The following is a 14,847-nucleotide window of genomic DNA, read 5'->3' as shown; positions in this document are numbered from 1 at the left end:
CCCCACTGCCCTCCTCCCAGCCGCACCTCCTGGCCCCACCTGCTCCCTGGGGCACTGGGCTGGGTTGAGCTGGGTCTTGCCCAGGATTACTCCTCTCAGAGTGCCTCCCTTCTCTGCCGCTGGGCGCTGCTGGGCACCGCCACTCGTCCTGGCTTGTGGCAGAGGGTTCAGGCACAAGGTGGACTGCTAGAGCTCTGGCGTCAAGGGCTCCTGATCCCCTTGTCAACATCCTCTGCCTCCATCCAGTCCGGGCCCCATGTCTCGTGTTTGGAAGATTTCTGTAGTCTTCTAACTGGCTCCCCTGCTGACCACCTGTTCCCCTTCAGCCAGGCCCCATATAGTAATCCAGGTGGGACTCAGACCATGACATTTGCCTGCTTAAGGCCCTGTGAAGGTTTCCATTCCTGTTAAAATCCCAGCTCTTTACTTTGGCCTAGACTCTAGGATCCCTAGAAGAACACATGATATGACCGTTGCCCAGCACCCAGCTCCTCTCTTGCTAATCTGCCCCTTGATTTCTTCACTCCGATCACATTGGCTTCTTTGCTGTTTCTCATCAGAGCTTTTACATTCACATGACTTCTACCTGGAAAGCCCTCACCCTCAATCTGTGCGTGGCTTCCCTCATCATGTGGGTCTCAGCACAGAGTATCACAACACAACTCAGAGAGGACTTCCTAGACCAATGGCTTTATCTAAAGGACCCCCCACTCCCCCAGATCACTCTACATCCGAACACGGCTTTATTATTTTCATCACACCAGCATTGTCGAAATGAGCTTGTGTATGTACTTGTTTATTGTCCATCTCCCCCAGCCCGAATGTCAACTCCCAGAGGGCAGGTGCTGTCTCTCTTATTCACATCTGTATCCCCAGCACCCCTCACTCCCTAAAGAGTTCCAGGCCACAAAGATTGCAAAATAAATACTTGTTAATTGAATGATGAGGGGCAGAGGCCTGTTGGGGAAGGTCTCTGGGGCCTCTCTAGAATCACTGCAGCTCAGTTATGTCCATTTCTTCTTTGTAATCCTCTTCCTCCTGCCCATCAGCTTCCATTCAAAGGGGTAATGATGAAAGGAGACAGGCCCTAGTGGATAAGGCAATTCCCAGCCCAACTGGGCAGCCTGAGCTTGGGGCAGCGAGCAGCGGGGGCAGATCAGTCCCGGAGCCCACAGAAGTGATTGCAAACTTGACGACCCTCAGAACTGGGAGGTTCCTATAACATCGTGTGGTCCAACCTCCTCTCCCAGGAGCCAAGGCGGTAGATCCTGTCAACATTGCAAGCAGCAGAGGGCCAGTCTGAGGGAGGGGAGCCCAGCGCTCACTTGCAAACACTAACCCACTCGGTGATGCGGCACTCCTCGCAGACCACGAAGCAGCACCAGTGGAAGCGGCAGTGACAGCGCTCGCTGCGGGTCTGGCGCAAAATGTTGTGGCCGCGACCGCAGCACATGCTGCCGCAGCCGTCGGGGCCAGCGCTGCTCTTGTTACACAGGCGGCCCACGGTGCCCGCTGAGTCCAGGCGTGGCTCGCGCTCGCAGAAGTCGGGTGACTTCTCAAAATAGACCAGGTCTGCAGGGCTGGCCCTGCGGCGTGGCCCGGGAACACCCGGGGCTGGGGAGGGTGCCCCCAGGGGGCCAGGCTCCAGCTGGCCGCCGTTGCGGTTGTGCGGCCGGATGAGCGTGGCGCGGTGGAAGCGGTTGCGCAGCAGCGCCCCCACGGCGCGGAACTCCGGTGTCACCTGCCAGCAGGTCTTAAGCTGGCAGCTGCCTGACGTGCCGTGGCACTTGCACTTCCGCCGCATGTTCTCCATCACCGCCTGCAGAGAAAGGCACGGTGAGAGGTGACGCCCGTGGACAGCCCCACTGCCTTCCTTCCAACACAAGACACTGGCTTGAGAATCGAGAATCGGAGGCTTTTTGAAATCAATTCCCACTGAACAAAGGCAAAATCTGGGGCCCAAAGCGGGTTTGGGGGAGGGGGCAGGGTACTACAACTCCTGAGCCAGCCTGTCCAGAGAAGAAATCTGCCTGCTCTTCTGCTCTCCCAATCCACCGCCCACCAGGCCAGGCCTCGGGGGAATTCCCCCCTTCCTGCCCCCCTCCTCTCCTGCCCACCTTCCTCAGCACCTGCAGCGGGCCCTTGGGGCTGGAGGCTCCTGCTTCCTGAGGGGGGATCCCAGATCCTCAGGGAAATTCCCTCTCCTTCCATCCTCCAGGTGGGGGCCAGGAGCAAGGGTTTGCTGGCCCCACCACATCCCAGCCCCAAAGCCTCTGGCCTTGCTCCAGGCTCTAAGTGGGGCTGCAGGGAGTCTGAGAAAGCCCCTTTCTTCCTCTGGGCCCTGCAGCCCTTCGCAAGGAGGCTACGGAACTGGGGAGGCACCCTTTCCCCACTATACTGGCTGGGGCTTGGGGCTTATTCTGTCCACTGCTGAGGACCACAGTCCCTCCTAGGGAACAGTGAACACTAACCGGGCTCAAAAGCTTTACCTGAATGCAAAATGGGAATCAAACCCAAAGATCCAGACCCCCAGCCCAATGAAAGCGGAGAGAGGTTCCCAGACCTACGAAGGAGGTAGTTAGGGAGCAGGACCTACCCGTGCCCTCCCTGCCCAGCTCTCAACCTGCTGCAGAGTCTCTGCCCAAAGCCCTTGGCATCATCCTCAGCAGAAGACCCAGAGGGAGTGACCACATACTTCTCCCCTCCCCACATTCCACTTTAAAAACACACCCTCAGATAGGGGGAGCAGTGTTCTGGGGTCTCAGACCTGGGCAGCGAGGCCATTAGGGAATGACCCTGGTCCTCTAAGTTTTAAAGGGCTGCTCAGCCTGTATGTGCAGCCGGTGGTGTCAGCACCACGTGGGAACCAGCCCAGTGCCTCCCCTGGCCAACAGCTCCAGAACATCTGCTTCCCACAGGCAGCAGCCATTAATTAACCAGTTTAATGAGGAGGAGGAGGCACTGTTGGTAAAGGCTGGGATAGTATTGAAGCTTGGGAAAAGAGCTGCACGGACAGGGTAGGGCTGGGTGGGAGCTGGACTTGACCTGAGGGTAGATATGCCTCAGTTTACCTCACCTCTAAGTCAGAATGGGAAGAGCTGGATCAGCTTGGAGTGTTTGTGGAAGGAGAGGTGAACCAGCCTGGGCTGAGAGACCCGAGGAAAGGGGAGCGATGGAGAAGGTGGCAGCCAGAGTAAGGGAAAGCCAGGGCCAAGGCCTGAGCTGACCTGGCAGGTTGAGAGAGGGGTGGGGCCAAGTAGCCGGAAAGGAGGGTGCTGAGCTACCCTGAGGGCTAAGGAGGCTCCTTAGGGTAGACGTACACATAGAGTAGACTCCACAGTACGCAAAGGAACATGGCTTCGGAGCTCAGCTGCCCAGAGATGAATCCCACCTCTACCATTTTCTCACTAGTTACATCATCTTGGGCAAGTTTAGTCTCTCTGTGCCTCAGTTTCCACATTTTAACCTGAAGTTCATAAATAGTAAGCGCCCTCAATAGGTAGTTGTGTGGATTAAGTAGGATAATACGTAGTGGTAAAGTGCTTCAAACAGTGCCTAACATATAATAAGCATTCAATAAATCCAGTTTATTATTATTATTATTTTGCAGCAAGTAAAGGAAGAATTTATTGGCCATGCTGGAAGAAAGTCAGAGGAGAGGGGGCCTTGGAGACAGGTTCAGGAGTTAGCCCGGGACAGGCTGCCTCTGCCTACTGCTCCCCTAATTGCAAGTCTCATGGGGCCCCTTAGAGCTTAAGAGAAAGAAAGGCAAGGAGAACTCTCCTGTAGTAAAGAAGGGCGGCGGGGGGGAGGGGGGGGGAGAAAGGCTTGGGCATGCTCCCTGAAGTGAGAGCACCCCAGTCTATTATTAATTTCTTCTCTCTCTCTTTCAAATGAATGAGGCCTTTGAGGTAGTATGAACACTTGAGAGTAGGGGAGAGCGGACTCAGCTCCACAGCGGTTCCTGGGGACCTCGCTTGGGGGGATTTCTCATTCTGCGCAGAAAGGTTGGGAGAGGAGAGGGGGCTGCAGCAGAGGATGTCACAGAATCATGCAATACTGGAGCTGATGGGCCTTAGGGAGGAGCCAGTTCAACCTTCTCACTTTATAGGGAAGGAGAGAAGGTGGCAGAGCCAGGCCTAGGCCCCTGAGGTCAGACTGCAACCCTGCCTTTCACGAGAGTTCCCGGAGGAAATGGGCAGAACAAGCTGTTCAGCAGAGGGTGAGCTAATGAGGGCATGGGTTGTTTCTGCCCTCAACCCCCAGGCATAATCAAGTGCCTGGCACACAGTCAGTATGTATTCAATGCATGTTTGTTGACTGAATTAGGAGGGGGCAACGTGAAAGTTGCTGAGTTAGGAGAGCTGTGTGGTACCTAGAGACGCAGGTTGGGGAAGGGGCGGGGCCCTTGGCAGAGGGATTTGAAGCAGAGGGAAGGGATGGGGAGGATAGCTCTCACCTGCCTCCCAACTCGGTTGTTGTGAAGCCTCATGCGTGCGTGGATGTCTCTGTGAGGCTCCCGGGAGTCCAGAAAGTCCTTAGAGAAGCGCTCCCCGAAGCCCACGTCCGGGCTACAGCCGCCCCACTCCCAGGAGTCCTGCAGGCCAGGGCTGGCAGGGGGCAGGGCCGGGTGCTCGGGAACGCCGTGGCTCAGGCCCTTCCCGCGCTGTAGCGCGTCCAACTGCAGGCGGTGCAGCTTCCGACGGAAGGCCTCCTCATCCCCGCGCCGGGATGCATCGCAGCCACAGGCCCGCAGTTTGCCCAGGGCGCACGCATTGGACACCGCGTGCACTACGCCGGCTGCGGCGATGGCGTAGGCGAAAGCACTCTCTCGGAAACCTGCAGGTGGAGATCCAGGAAACAAAGGGTCTGAGCAGCCTTGACATCCTATCCCTCTGCCTTCCCTGCCCAATCTTGTCACCATACAGAGGGGAAACTGAGGCCCAGTGTTGGGGGGAGATACGTTACAGGGCAGAGAGTCAAAGGGAGTCAGAAATCATAGCAGAGGTTCCAAACAGAGGATGGAGTGGTGGAGATCTTCCCCATAGCTCTCCTCTTCTGCACGCCCTTTCCTGTTTCATTAACATCACCCTTACCAGCTCAGAATCGGTATCTACATTTCTCCTGTTGGACAGAAAGTATCTGGTAAACATTCCTTTTAAGATCAGAGACTTAATCTCTTACCGCTCTTGTCATATTTGCATTTTAACAATAGGCCAGCAGAAAGAAGGCAAATGTAACCTAAAGAATAAATTACCAGTGACGGAACTGCAGGCTGCAGGAAATGGTAATGAGCAGAAGAGTCCGTCAGAGGCCTGCTGGCCCCCTAAAGCTCCGGGCCCCAAGGCTGCTTGCCCCTGCCTCGCCTTCTGGTGCGCTGCTGAACCCGCTCTGAGGCCAGATTTCGGAGGCAGAGAAATGAACCAGCAGAATTTCCCCTTTCCCTCTCCACAGAACATCCCTGAAAGTCTGCTCAGAATAGAGTACCACCCACCACCTGTGGTGAATCCAGGTCAGCTGAAAGTTAGTTGAGGGATGCTGGAGGCGAGCCCTGTGCCTTGCATGGGGTCAAGCATACAGCAGGGCTAAAAACTGAGAGGGAAGTGTGAGCTAAGGCAGACAGACACTTTCCCTGAGATGCTCAGGGCACAGAAAGACTCTCTGATGAGCCACTCTCGGGGGCTCAGGGCTTGGCCAGCCTGGCCACTGACTTGTCCATACCGCTCTCCTCCTTGGTGTTCCCAGCCTGAGCTAGTCTCTGGGAAAGCCCTGGTGGGTCTGGGCCTGTGGCAGGGGAAGGCCTACCTGCACAGGTGTGTCCAGCTCCTGGACCCACAAGCCACTTCTTGCTTATTCTGCATCTGAGAAAGGACTAGCTAGGAGCAGGTTGTGGTACAAGTTTCTGAGCAGCCTCTGAACCTGTGAGGGCAATGGAAGAACCCAAGAGCAGTAATAGCCCCCATTTGAGAAGAAGAATCTACCCATGCCATGGGCCTCTGTTGAGGAAGCGAAAACCTGGCCAGAAGCAGATGGCCTTGGAGGAGGCCAGAGGCTCAGAAGGAAAACTCTGGCTTCCTCCATCCAAGCATTAAATACTCAGAGGACATGCTCACAGGTCTAGAGAGCCAACCAGGACTGGACAGAGACCCTAGCCCAATCCTACCCCTGATGCTCACTATCTGCATCACAGGGCCCTGTCTTCGTCTTTCTGCCCAGCAGAAGGAAGAAAGAAGAAAGAAAGAAAAAAAGAAAGAAAGAAAGACCAAAGCCAAAATGTACAGTAGAGTGTGAACTCTAGTCAGATTGCCTGGGTTCAAATCTTGGCTCTTCCACTTACTACATGTCAATAGCTATGTGACCTTGGCCAAGTGACTTAGAATAATACCTTACTCACAGTAAGTACCATATAAACATTAGCTATTATTGAGTTCTTCCTGACATCTGACTTCACTCACTATTTCTATGCAGGCCATGGCTTTTTGTTTTTCTGATCAGGGACAGAGCCAAGCAGCTTATAACCCACCTTGAATAAATCACCTGGGCCACCAGAAGCCCATAAAACAGACTGTCCCTATTTTCTCTTTCCAGCTCATGGCATCTCAGGACCTTTGCCTAAGAAGCCCAGCTATAAGCAGACAGGGGGTGATGGGGATTGGCTGGAGCCTCCAGAGGGGGTGATGGGGATTGGCTGGAGCCTCCAGAGGGGGTGATGGGGATTGGCTGGAGCCTCCAGAGGGGGTGATGGGAATTGGAGGGAGCTGCAGGGGAGTAGGCACTGCTCTGGGGGGTGGGGGGCCTAAGGGAAAGGAGGCAGACCCAAGCTGGGGAGCACACCCTGTGTTTATCTGTTGCTTTTGGTCTGTGGAACTCTGAAGCACTTCTCTTATTGCTGAGGGAGTCATTGGCCTGCTTCTAGGACAAATGGCAATACTCAGACCTCCAGAGGCAGCCAGAAATCCTTCCCCCAACACACACACACACACACACACACACACACACACACCCCACTGTGCAAAAGGGGAGGCTCAAGGTCATAGGGGTCATGGAGCTGGACCCAGCCCCAGCTCTTTCAGCTCCCAGGCCTGAGGACTTTCTGCTAAAGCAGTGGTTCTCAACCTGTGGGTCGCGACCCCGGCGGGGGTCGAACGACCAAAACACAGGGGTCGCCTAAAGCCATCGGAAATACATATTTTATTTAAAAATGTATTGTATAAAAATGTATTGTATAACCGCTGTGCTAAAGGATGTTTGACTCTAGGGAAGAACTGCCGCTGTATAAGACACCCAGGTAGTCTAGGAAGCCCAGGTAGCCCAGTGCCTAGTTCCCATGGCCCTGTCTATGCATGGCACCAGGAAAAAGCAAGAGGCTGGTCCAGGGAGGTGTGCTGAGCAAACAAACCACCATCTTCCAGGCTCTGTTACATTCAAGGGCGGGCTGGAGAAATCTGGAGAAATATAGCCTACAGTCTGCAGAGAACACCCATACTTACCCCAGGCATCAAAAGAAACTATCCTATGGCCCCCAAGTAGCTGTCACAGCCACATGTAGGTGTGACCAGGCAGGGATTGTACAGCCACCTCTGTTCTAAGCATCCAGGCCTCAGAGAAGTCCAGCCTACTGGGTCTGCCCCCAGCTCCCATTCAGGGCCCCAGTTTCAGTCCTGGCCCCTACTGTCTGGGGCAGATGCAGGCACTGTGCCATCTGGCCAGCTGGAGGGGGAGAGGGGTGGGGCCATGGCCAGCTGGGCTGCCCGGAGCATTGAGGGGGGGTCTTGTTAAGACGCACAATTAGCCGCCCTGCCTTTGATCTGGGACAGGGACTGCCAGCATCTAAGTGGAGTCAGCTGCTGCTACAGGCTGAAGCCAACGGCCAGGAAGGGGCTGGGGGAGGAGATTTGGAGAGTAGGGGAAGTGTGGAAAAGAGAGGATTCAGGAGCCAGTGGGAACCAGCAGGGGTTAGAGAAGCTTTAGCATTGCCTTTTTGAATCAAAGAGACAGGGAAGGGAAAAAGTCTGGTCTCTATTCCCTTGTAAATCTGTGTGTGCTCATGTGCCTGGGCTGAGAGAGAGGGAGAGTTGTGTGCATATGGGAACACTTAGAGATGACACTGAATGTGGCTATATGTTTGCACAAACATGGGTAGGAGTATGTGTGTGTGTGTGTCTGTGCAAGCGTATGTCAGTTTCATTTCTTGGGCTACTTTTACATTGCATAGCTCGTGTCTGGGCACACAAAAACCAGGGTGGCCTTTCAGCTTGGGAGACAGTATGGCAGGGGTTGAGTGCAATCTCTAAAGTCAGCTGGCCTGCATTTGAGTCCTGGTTCTACAGCTCACAAGTTGTGTGACTAATAGCAAGTTACCTAATCTCTCTTAGCATCATTTGTAAAATGAGAATAATAACAGCATCTACTGAATGGGGGTTGTTTGGGGACCCTACAGTACAGATAAAGTGCTTTCGAAGAATGCCCGACACACAGAAAGTACTTAGTATGTGGTGGCTGATTTATTGGATGCCATTAGAATAATGGGACCTAAGGTGACCTTGAGATGTGATTTTCTGTGCTCTGTGTCCCCACCTGAGTGCTATCATATACCCCAAGCCCAGAGACTTAGGCTAAAAACCAAGACTCCCTGAGGATGAATGTACAAGGCAGGTGGGAGAAGAAAGAGCCAAGGCCTTGGAGAACAGAGGCTGGACTCGAATTTGCTGGCTTCTCCCGCACTGGGAGCCCAGCTTGCTGTAGGGCCTCACTTGCCCTCTTTCCACCCATTTCAAATGGGTCTGGGCCTCATGGAGGGCAGTACTTAAACTGTGTGGGAACTCCAGGACCTGCTATATGAATCTACTATTCTCCCCTCCATTAGGCCTCCCCCTGTCCTCTCATCTCCTCTCACTCCAGGGGCCAAGTCCAGCCTGAAGCAGCCCCTTCCTCAAATGCCCCTCGGGTTCTGGCATCCTGAGTGAAGGGTGGATGGGTTCTCTAGTCCTCACAATGAACTCTCCTCTAGCTGATGTTCTGCCCAGCACTCCACCCACTCAGGTACCAACCCTTGGGGTCCTAGAACAAAACACTAGGGGTACCTTGGCATTGGGCCACAGCTGCCCATGGGCTTGGTAAAGCAGTCAACGTGGACTGGGAGCTTCTTCACAGATTTTTTCTGGTCCTAACCCCTAGAAGCCCCTCTCTCTGTCCCCCGTCCCCTCTCCTTGGCTGGGCAAAGCCCTATTATGTGCCCCGCCTTCCCAAGCCCCACTCCAGGTGTTCAAGCTCCTTGTCTTCTCTCTCCTGAGTTAGAACCCTATTCCTTCAGCCCAACTCATCTCAGGGAAGGTGTCAAGACAATTAGATGACAGAAACAGCATTAAGATGGAAAGACCAAGGGACCACCTTTTCTTAGAAGTAAGTCTCTGCATTTTAAACATGACAGAATGCACCTTTAAGAAACCCAGTTGGCAGCCTTGATCAGAATAGGGCTTAACACCCTGATATTCTGCTTGGGGGAAACTGAGGTCACTTGACCCCACAATGGACAATCCATAGCTTAAAAAGAAGTGAAACTGTGGGAAGGGCCTAGACCAGGAGCTGGCTTCCACCAAGAGTGGCCCCATGGGAATTAAATTAGCTAGTTCTTGAGATTTTGGGCCAGGATGGATCAGGAAATGACCCCGATGAGGGTCAATCTGAAAACCTGAATGTGGCTGAGAGAGCGGCAAAAGGGTGGTCCTTTGAGGGGGGAGTGACAATTCCTTTCCAGAAGCCTAGAGTCCCCTCCTCGAGGGAGAGGTACAAATGAGTTGTCGCAATTGCAATTCGGGGAGCAGAAGCCGAAGAGGTGTACGATGGTGTTCTGAGGCCAAAGGAAGGAGCCCAGCCCCCTGCTGAGCCCAGGAGCCGCTGTCCCGTCCCCTCCCCGTTTGGGGCGCCGCCCCGCCCCGGCTAGCCCTGGCAAGTCTCCCCCTCCACCCCTAACCTCTCCCCCCACCCGTCCCCCCAGCTCACCTCCCGCTTATTAAACTGCAGGTGAACCCGGGAGCGCCTGGCGCCCCTCCAACCCCGCGTGGTTCCACCGCTTGGAACTCGTCCCGAGTGTCAAAGACCCCAGGTCGTGCACCGGGCCGCACGGGCCTCCCCTGGCGCAGCCATCAGGACGCCCGGCTTCGCTCAGTGTAAAGGGGACAGGAGGACCAGGGAAAGGGGACACCGGGGCCCGGGCGGGGTGAAGAGCTTGCTTTGCCTTGCCTTGCCCCTTTGGGAAGCGGCAGGGGTGAGAAGCTCAGCTCCCGCCGCAGTCCTCGGGGAACGGAACCGAAAGGAGGGCCGCGGGGTCCTTACAGCGGGGACCCGAGCGCTGGAGGGAGACCGAGGTTCCGGGGGACACGGGGGACTTAGCAACCCGGAGCGGGAGCGGGCGCGCGGCGGCGGCCAGAGCCGGCCCGGCCCGGCACGGAGGGGCAGAGGCCTGTCACTTCGCGTCGGCCGGCACCGGCTGCGGGCGGGGCGGCGGGGGCGGCGCGGGGCGGCGCGGGGGCCGGATGCCGCCAGCGGGGGTCCGCGATCGCCGCGCCCGGGCGGCTGGAGAGCCCGCAGAGCGGCGGGCGGGGCGGCGGGGGCCGGGCCGGGCGGGCGGGGGGCGCGCTCTCGGAGAGCCGCGCGGCTGGGCCCGGGAGCCGTCTGCGCGGCCCGCGGGGATTAGTTCGCGGCTGCATGCCGCCACACGCGTCGGGCTGGGCTCAGCCAGGGAGAAACAGCGCCCCGGGCTCGCGGGGGAGGCAGGAGGGAGAGCGCGCGGGGCGGGGCGGGGCGGGCGGCGTGGGGCTGGGCTGGGGGAGCTCGGAGGGCCCCAGACTTGGGGCCCAGGGAATGTTCGGAGGGGTCCTGGTGGAAAAGGAAAGGCCCTGGCTTCCTAAGTTCTCTAAGTTGCGGTCAATTGAAGTCTGATTCTCCCAGAGCCTCGGGCTCCAACGCCAAAGGGAATGGGGCACTCCTTCTTTCTCCTCCACTGTCAACTGAGAAGTGGACAAGTCCCAAGGAGCCAGGTCCCCACACTGTCCCACCTAAGCAACTGAGAGGGCAAGAGATAGATGGCCAGGTAGGCCCATCCAGGACGCAGGGTTCCCTCTTTCCCTAAAGACCTGAGTCAAGGCCCAAGATACCAACACAGGAGGTGGGTGTGAGCAGAGGTGTGTGACACAACCTTCCTCGATCTCCAGCCCAAGTCATTCTAGGGATTGCTCAGGTAAGACCTGGGTCACCCAGCAGTGGGGAGGGAGGACGGTAGTGGACTTCAGGTTCTCTGAGTTGTGAGGGGAAAAGGAATTGGCAAGGCCACCCGGCCTGCTGGGCTCGAGGCACACACACACCCAGAACTTCTGATTCAGAGAGATTTTTCCAGGGTGGTGAGGATGACACAGAGGCTGGTGGTGTATCCTGCCGCGGAGAAGAGCTTTTTCGGAAGTACGGACCTTTTACCTGCTCAGACTTCCCTCACCTACACCATTTGGCAAAAGGCCCCAACCCCTCTTCATGCTGATTCTGGATACTTTATCATAGGCTCTCCGACCTCCATGCTGTTAGCTATGTAGAGGGTAAAGTGAGGCAGGTCACAGAGATATTTCCTGGGCCTGAACTATGCAGTGTCAATGACAGGGCAGGATGACCCAGGAGTCCAGTTCTCGGCACGGAACCTATCACCTTCAGCCCACACAGCCCAGCCTGGAGCCACATCTGCCCCATTTGTCTGCCCACTCCTCCCCCTGGGGCCCTTCTGAGACCAGATAAAGGCAGCAGAGCACGGCTGGCAGCTGGACACCTGGGGAGGTTGCCAGGGGAAGGGAGTGGGTTGGGGATGTCTGACAGGTTCTGGGGTGGATGGAGGTACTGGATGGGGAGGACATAGGGGCAAGATGAGGGGCAGCTACCTCTGCTGAAGATGGGACTCTCGTAGGGGATCTTATTTCGAGTCTCGAGACTAGAGCAGTTCCAGCGCTGGTCCCGGAACTGGTGCTGACATTCGTGGATGGCAATCTGGATGCCCTGGATGGCCGAGGCAGCCACATCAGGGTGGCGCACACACACCTCCATCTGCCGCCTGCTCAGGCCGGGCAATGTCAGGCACACGGTGTTGGCGTTGAGCACGGGCTCCGGGGGAAGGCGGAGGCCCAGAATGTCGTTGGGTGCAGACCTGCAGGCGTGTGGGGTGGGGATGGGTGAATGTCTGGGGGGGCTAGGGGGACCCCATTTAACAATACACAGTCTGTCCCAAAGGCCATAATCCCTCTGTTTCAACCCTTGCCTTTGGAAGTTGGGTCCATCACTATACCCCTAAAGCATTCTCCTTTCCTTGACCTTCCCACCATCATCACTTCCAACAAAACCCACCCAGCTGCACACCCACACAGGTTAACATGTGCAAATACAGACATCCAAAATGCCTGTGCACACAGTATTTTATAAATTCATCCCCAGACATAGATGCTCACATATGCAGCGTTCCCCAGAAGACCACTCTTAAAGACATGTTTCCGACAGTCATATCCTCTAAGACACACTTCTGCACATTGAGGTGCACACCCAGACCCAGGAACACTTACACACATGCACACTTCATCAGATATAGTTACACACAGAGATACACAAGTACACACACATATTTATCTGATACCTTAATCCAGGAGCTCTCACATTCACACACATGGGCACACAGAGACTGCTGTTTACAAGTTTGCTGGGCTCACTCAAACACACACACATACATACACAGGCGCACACACGCACACCTTCCATCTGCAGTCTATCATTGACCCCACCTGGGCTACCCCCTTCCAGCCCTCAGCCCCTGTGCCTGCCTGTGGGCTGTCTTCAAGGAGGAACAGGACAGTGAGCTTACTCTTGGGGTAGGAGTGCATTCCGCAAGCACAGCTTGTACTCCAACATGGTACTTACTCCCTCCACCCCACAGACACACACCTTCCCTGCTAGTAGCCATCACTCTTCTGAGCACTGCCCCGCTTCCCTGGACTGCCCATACTCTGTCACCAGTTCAACGCCCTCCTATGAGGGCACTGTCTGTCATTGGGCACCAGGACTTTTCTGCGACTCTGTCCCTCCCTTTTTCCAGGGTCCCCTGCCTTAGCCAGAGCGCCAGAGGACCCTGCGGCTGGGGGTCCCGGCTATGCAGGAGGGCGGAGCGTAAGGTGAGGGCTCACCTGGGCAGGGCTGCAGCCAGCAGCAGCAGGAAGAACAGGAGCGCGCAGAGCGCGGGCCGCGGCTGGGGCCCAGGTCCGAGAAGCCGCAGCCAGGGGCAAGGGTGGGTGCTGCCCATGGCGCGCGGGCCGTGACGGGTGGGAAGTGGGGGCTCACAGCCCGGCGGGACCGGCGAGCCAGGGACGACGGCGCATGATCCGCGGGGGTCTGGGCGGCAGCGACACACAGCTCCGACTTGGGTCACGGCTCCGGGAGCAGACGGCGCCCGCCTCCCAGCTCCATGGGGCAGCGCCCCCGGGCACCGCCCCCGGGGGGGGGTGGCGGGCGGGCGCACCGGGCACCTCCTGGCACAGGGGTCCAGGGAATTTCCCGAGGCCCCCCTGCGACAACTCCTGGTGCCTCTTGAGGGTAAGGGGGGCCCGGAGGTGCTGCGGGCTGGGGACGAGAGGCTGGGGTGCCGGGGAGCCCCCCAGCGCTGCGCCGAAAGCCTGCGTTTTCGAGGGCGTGTGGGGCGGGCCGGGTGGGGGTGCACGGGGGGGCGGCGCTGTCTCTGCCCGGCTCCACCACCCAGAGAGTGAGCGACTGTCCCGGCTCGGGGAGCTCCGCCGCCTCCCCCCACCCCTGGTAGTGTCTCAGGGCTCTACCCCACGTGACGTCACACGGGGGTGGGGGTGGAGGCGTCTATGCGTCTTGAGGCCACTGCATCCGCTCAGGACTCCTGGTGGGAGCGGCCCACGCGGTGGGGCAGAAGAAGGAGAGAGGGTTGGGGTCTGTGTACGGGCGCAGGGACGTGCTGGTCTGTGTGGGAAGGCGTGTGTTACTGGGAGGTGTGGGTGCCTGCCTGAGACGCAGCTGCTGGGGAGCGGTCCCCCCACCAATATGCACACCTGCAAGGGCTGGAGGGGCGGGGCTGGCCCCTTCGCTCGCCTCCCCCACCCAAGAGGGACTTCCCGGTCTTGGCTGGCGAGGCAGGTGTGAAATCCTGCGAAGGGGTTTGGCAGCTTCTGGCTTGTGCTCTCCTCTGCTGTGTGACCTTAAACAGGTGCCTCCTGCTTACTGAGCTACCCTCTGCTCTTTTGTGAAAGGAGGTTCTGAGGCCCACCTCATCTAGTCACCTCATTTAACCAGTGAAGGTAAAATTGCTGGGACTCCAGCAGTAAATGCTTGTCGGGGAGCAGAGCACCCGGGGGTGGCACACCCTGGGAGGAGGGATTAGAAAGCCCTTTAATCATTTTATTTCACAAGAAAACATTGAGGCTTAGAGAGGGTCGTGACTTACTCAAGGTCACACAGCATGTAGGTGGAAGAGCTGGAACAAGACCCAGGTGACTTGATCCTCAGCACAGCAGCGACTGCCCCAGCACTGCGTCCTGCTTGCCAAGGCCCTGCCTGCTGATGCTCCGGGTCTTGCCCTGGCCCTGCCGCCTGTACTTGGCTCTCTGAGAGCTCCCCAGCTCCAGCCTCCTTGCTCAGGCCCACTCCTCTCCAGGATCCCTTCCTGTCCTCTCTCCGTAGCTGAACACTGGGCTCGCCTCCATATGTGGTGAGAGTATTGGACCCAGGCAATGGCCCAAGAGCCAGAGGGCTGAGGACAGAGGCTTCAGCTTCTGGTTCTGGTTCTAATCTGGGTCCTGAAATTGA

At 57.0% G+C, this 14,847-nt stretch overlaps 1 protein-coding gene across 1 annotated transcript; it reads right to left on the bottom strand.

Annotated features, from left to right (window-relative positions):
* Nucleotides 1-794: 794 nt before the first annotated feature.
* On the bottom strand, nucleotides 795-13,711 carry WNT10A (Wnt family member 10A). The gene is made up of 4 exons (XM_066345196.1): nucleotides 13,209-13,711; nucleotides 11,922-12,184; nucleotides 4,460-4,839; nucleotides 795-1,819 (listed from the first exon to the last, which is right to left on the bottom strand). The coding sequence occupies exons 1-4, from the start codon at nucleotides 13,322-13,324 to the stop codon at nucleotides 1,322-1,324; spliced, it is 1,257 nt and encodes a 418-aa protein (XP_066201293.1). The 5' UTR covers nucleotides 13,325-13,711; the 3' UTR covers nucleotides 795-1,321.
* Nucleotides 13,712-14,847: the final 1,136 nt, after the last annotated feature.

The sequence above is a fragment of the Saccopteryx leptura genome, chromosome 7 (genome assembly GCF_036850995.1).
Source record: "Saccopteryx leptura isolate mSacLep1 chromosome 7, mSacLep1_pri_phased_curated, whole genome shotgun sequence".
Classification (NCBI taxonomy): domain Eukaryota; kingdom Metazoa; phylum Chordata; class Mammalia; order Chiroptera; family Emballonuridae; genus Saccopteryx; species Saccopteryx leptura.
This window is presented reverse-complemented; position numbering and strand designations above follow the sequence as displayed.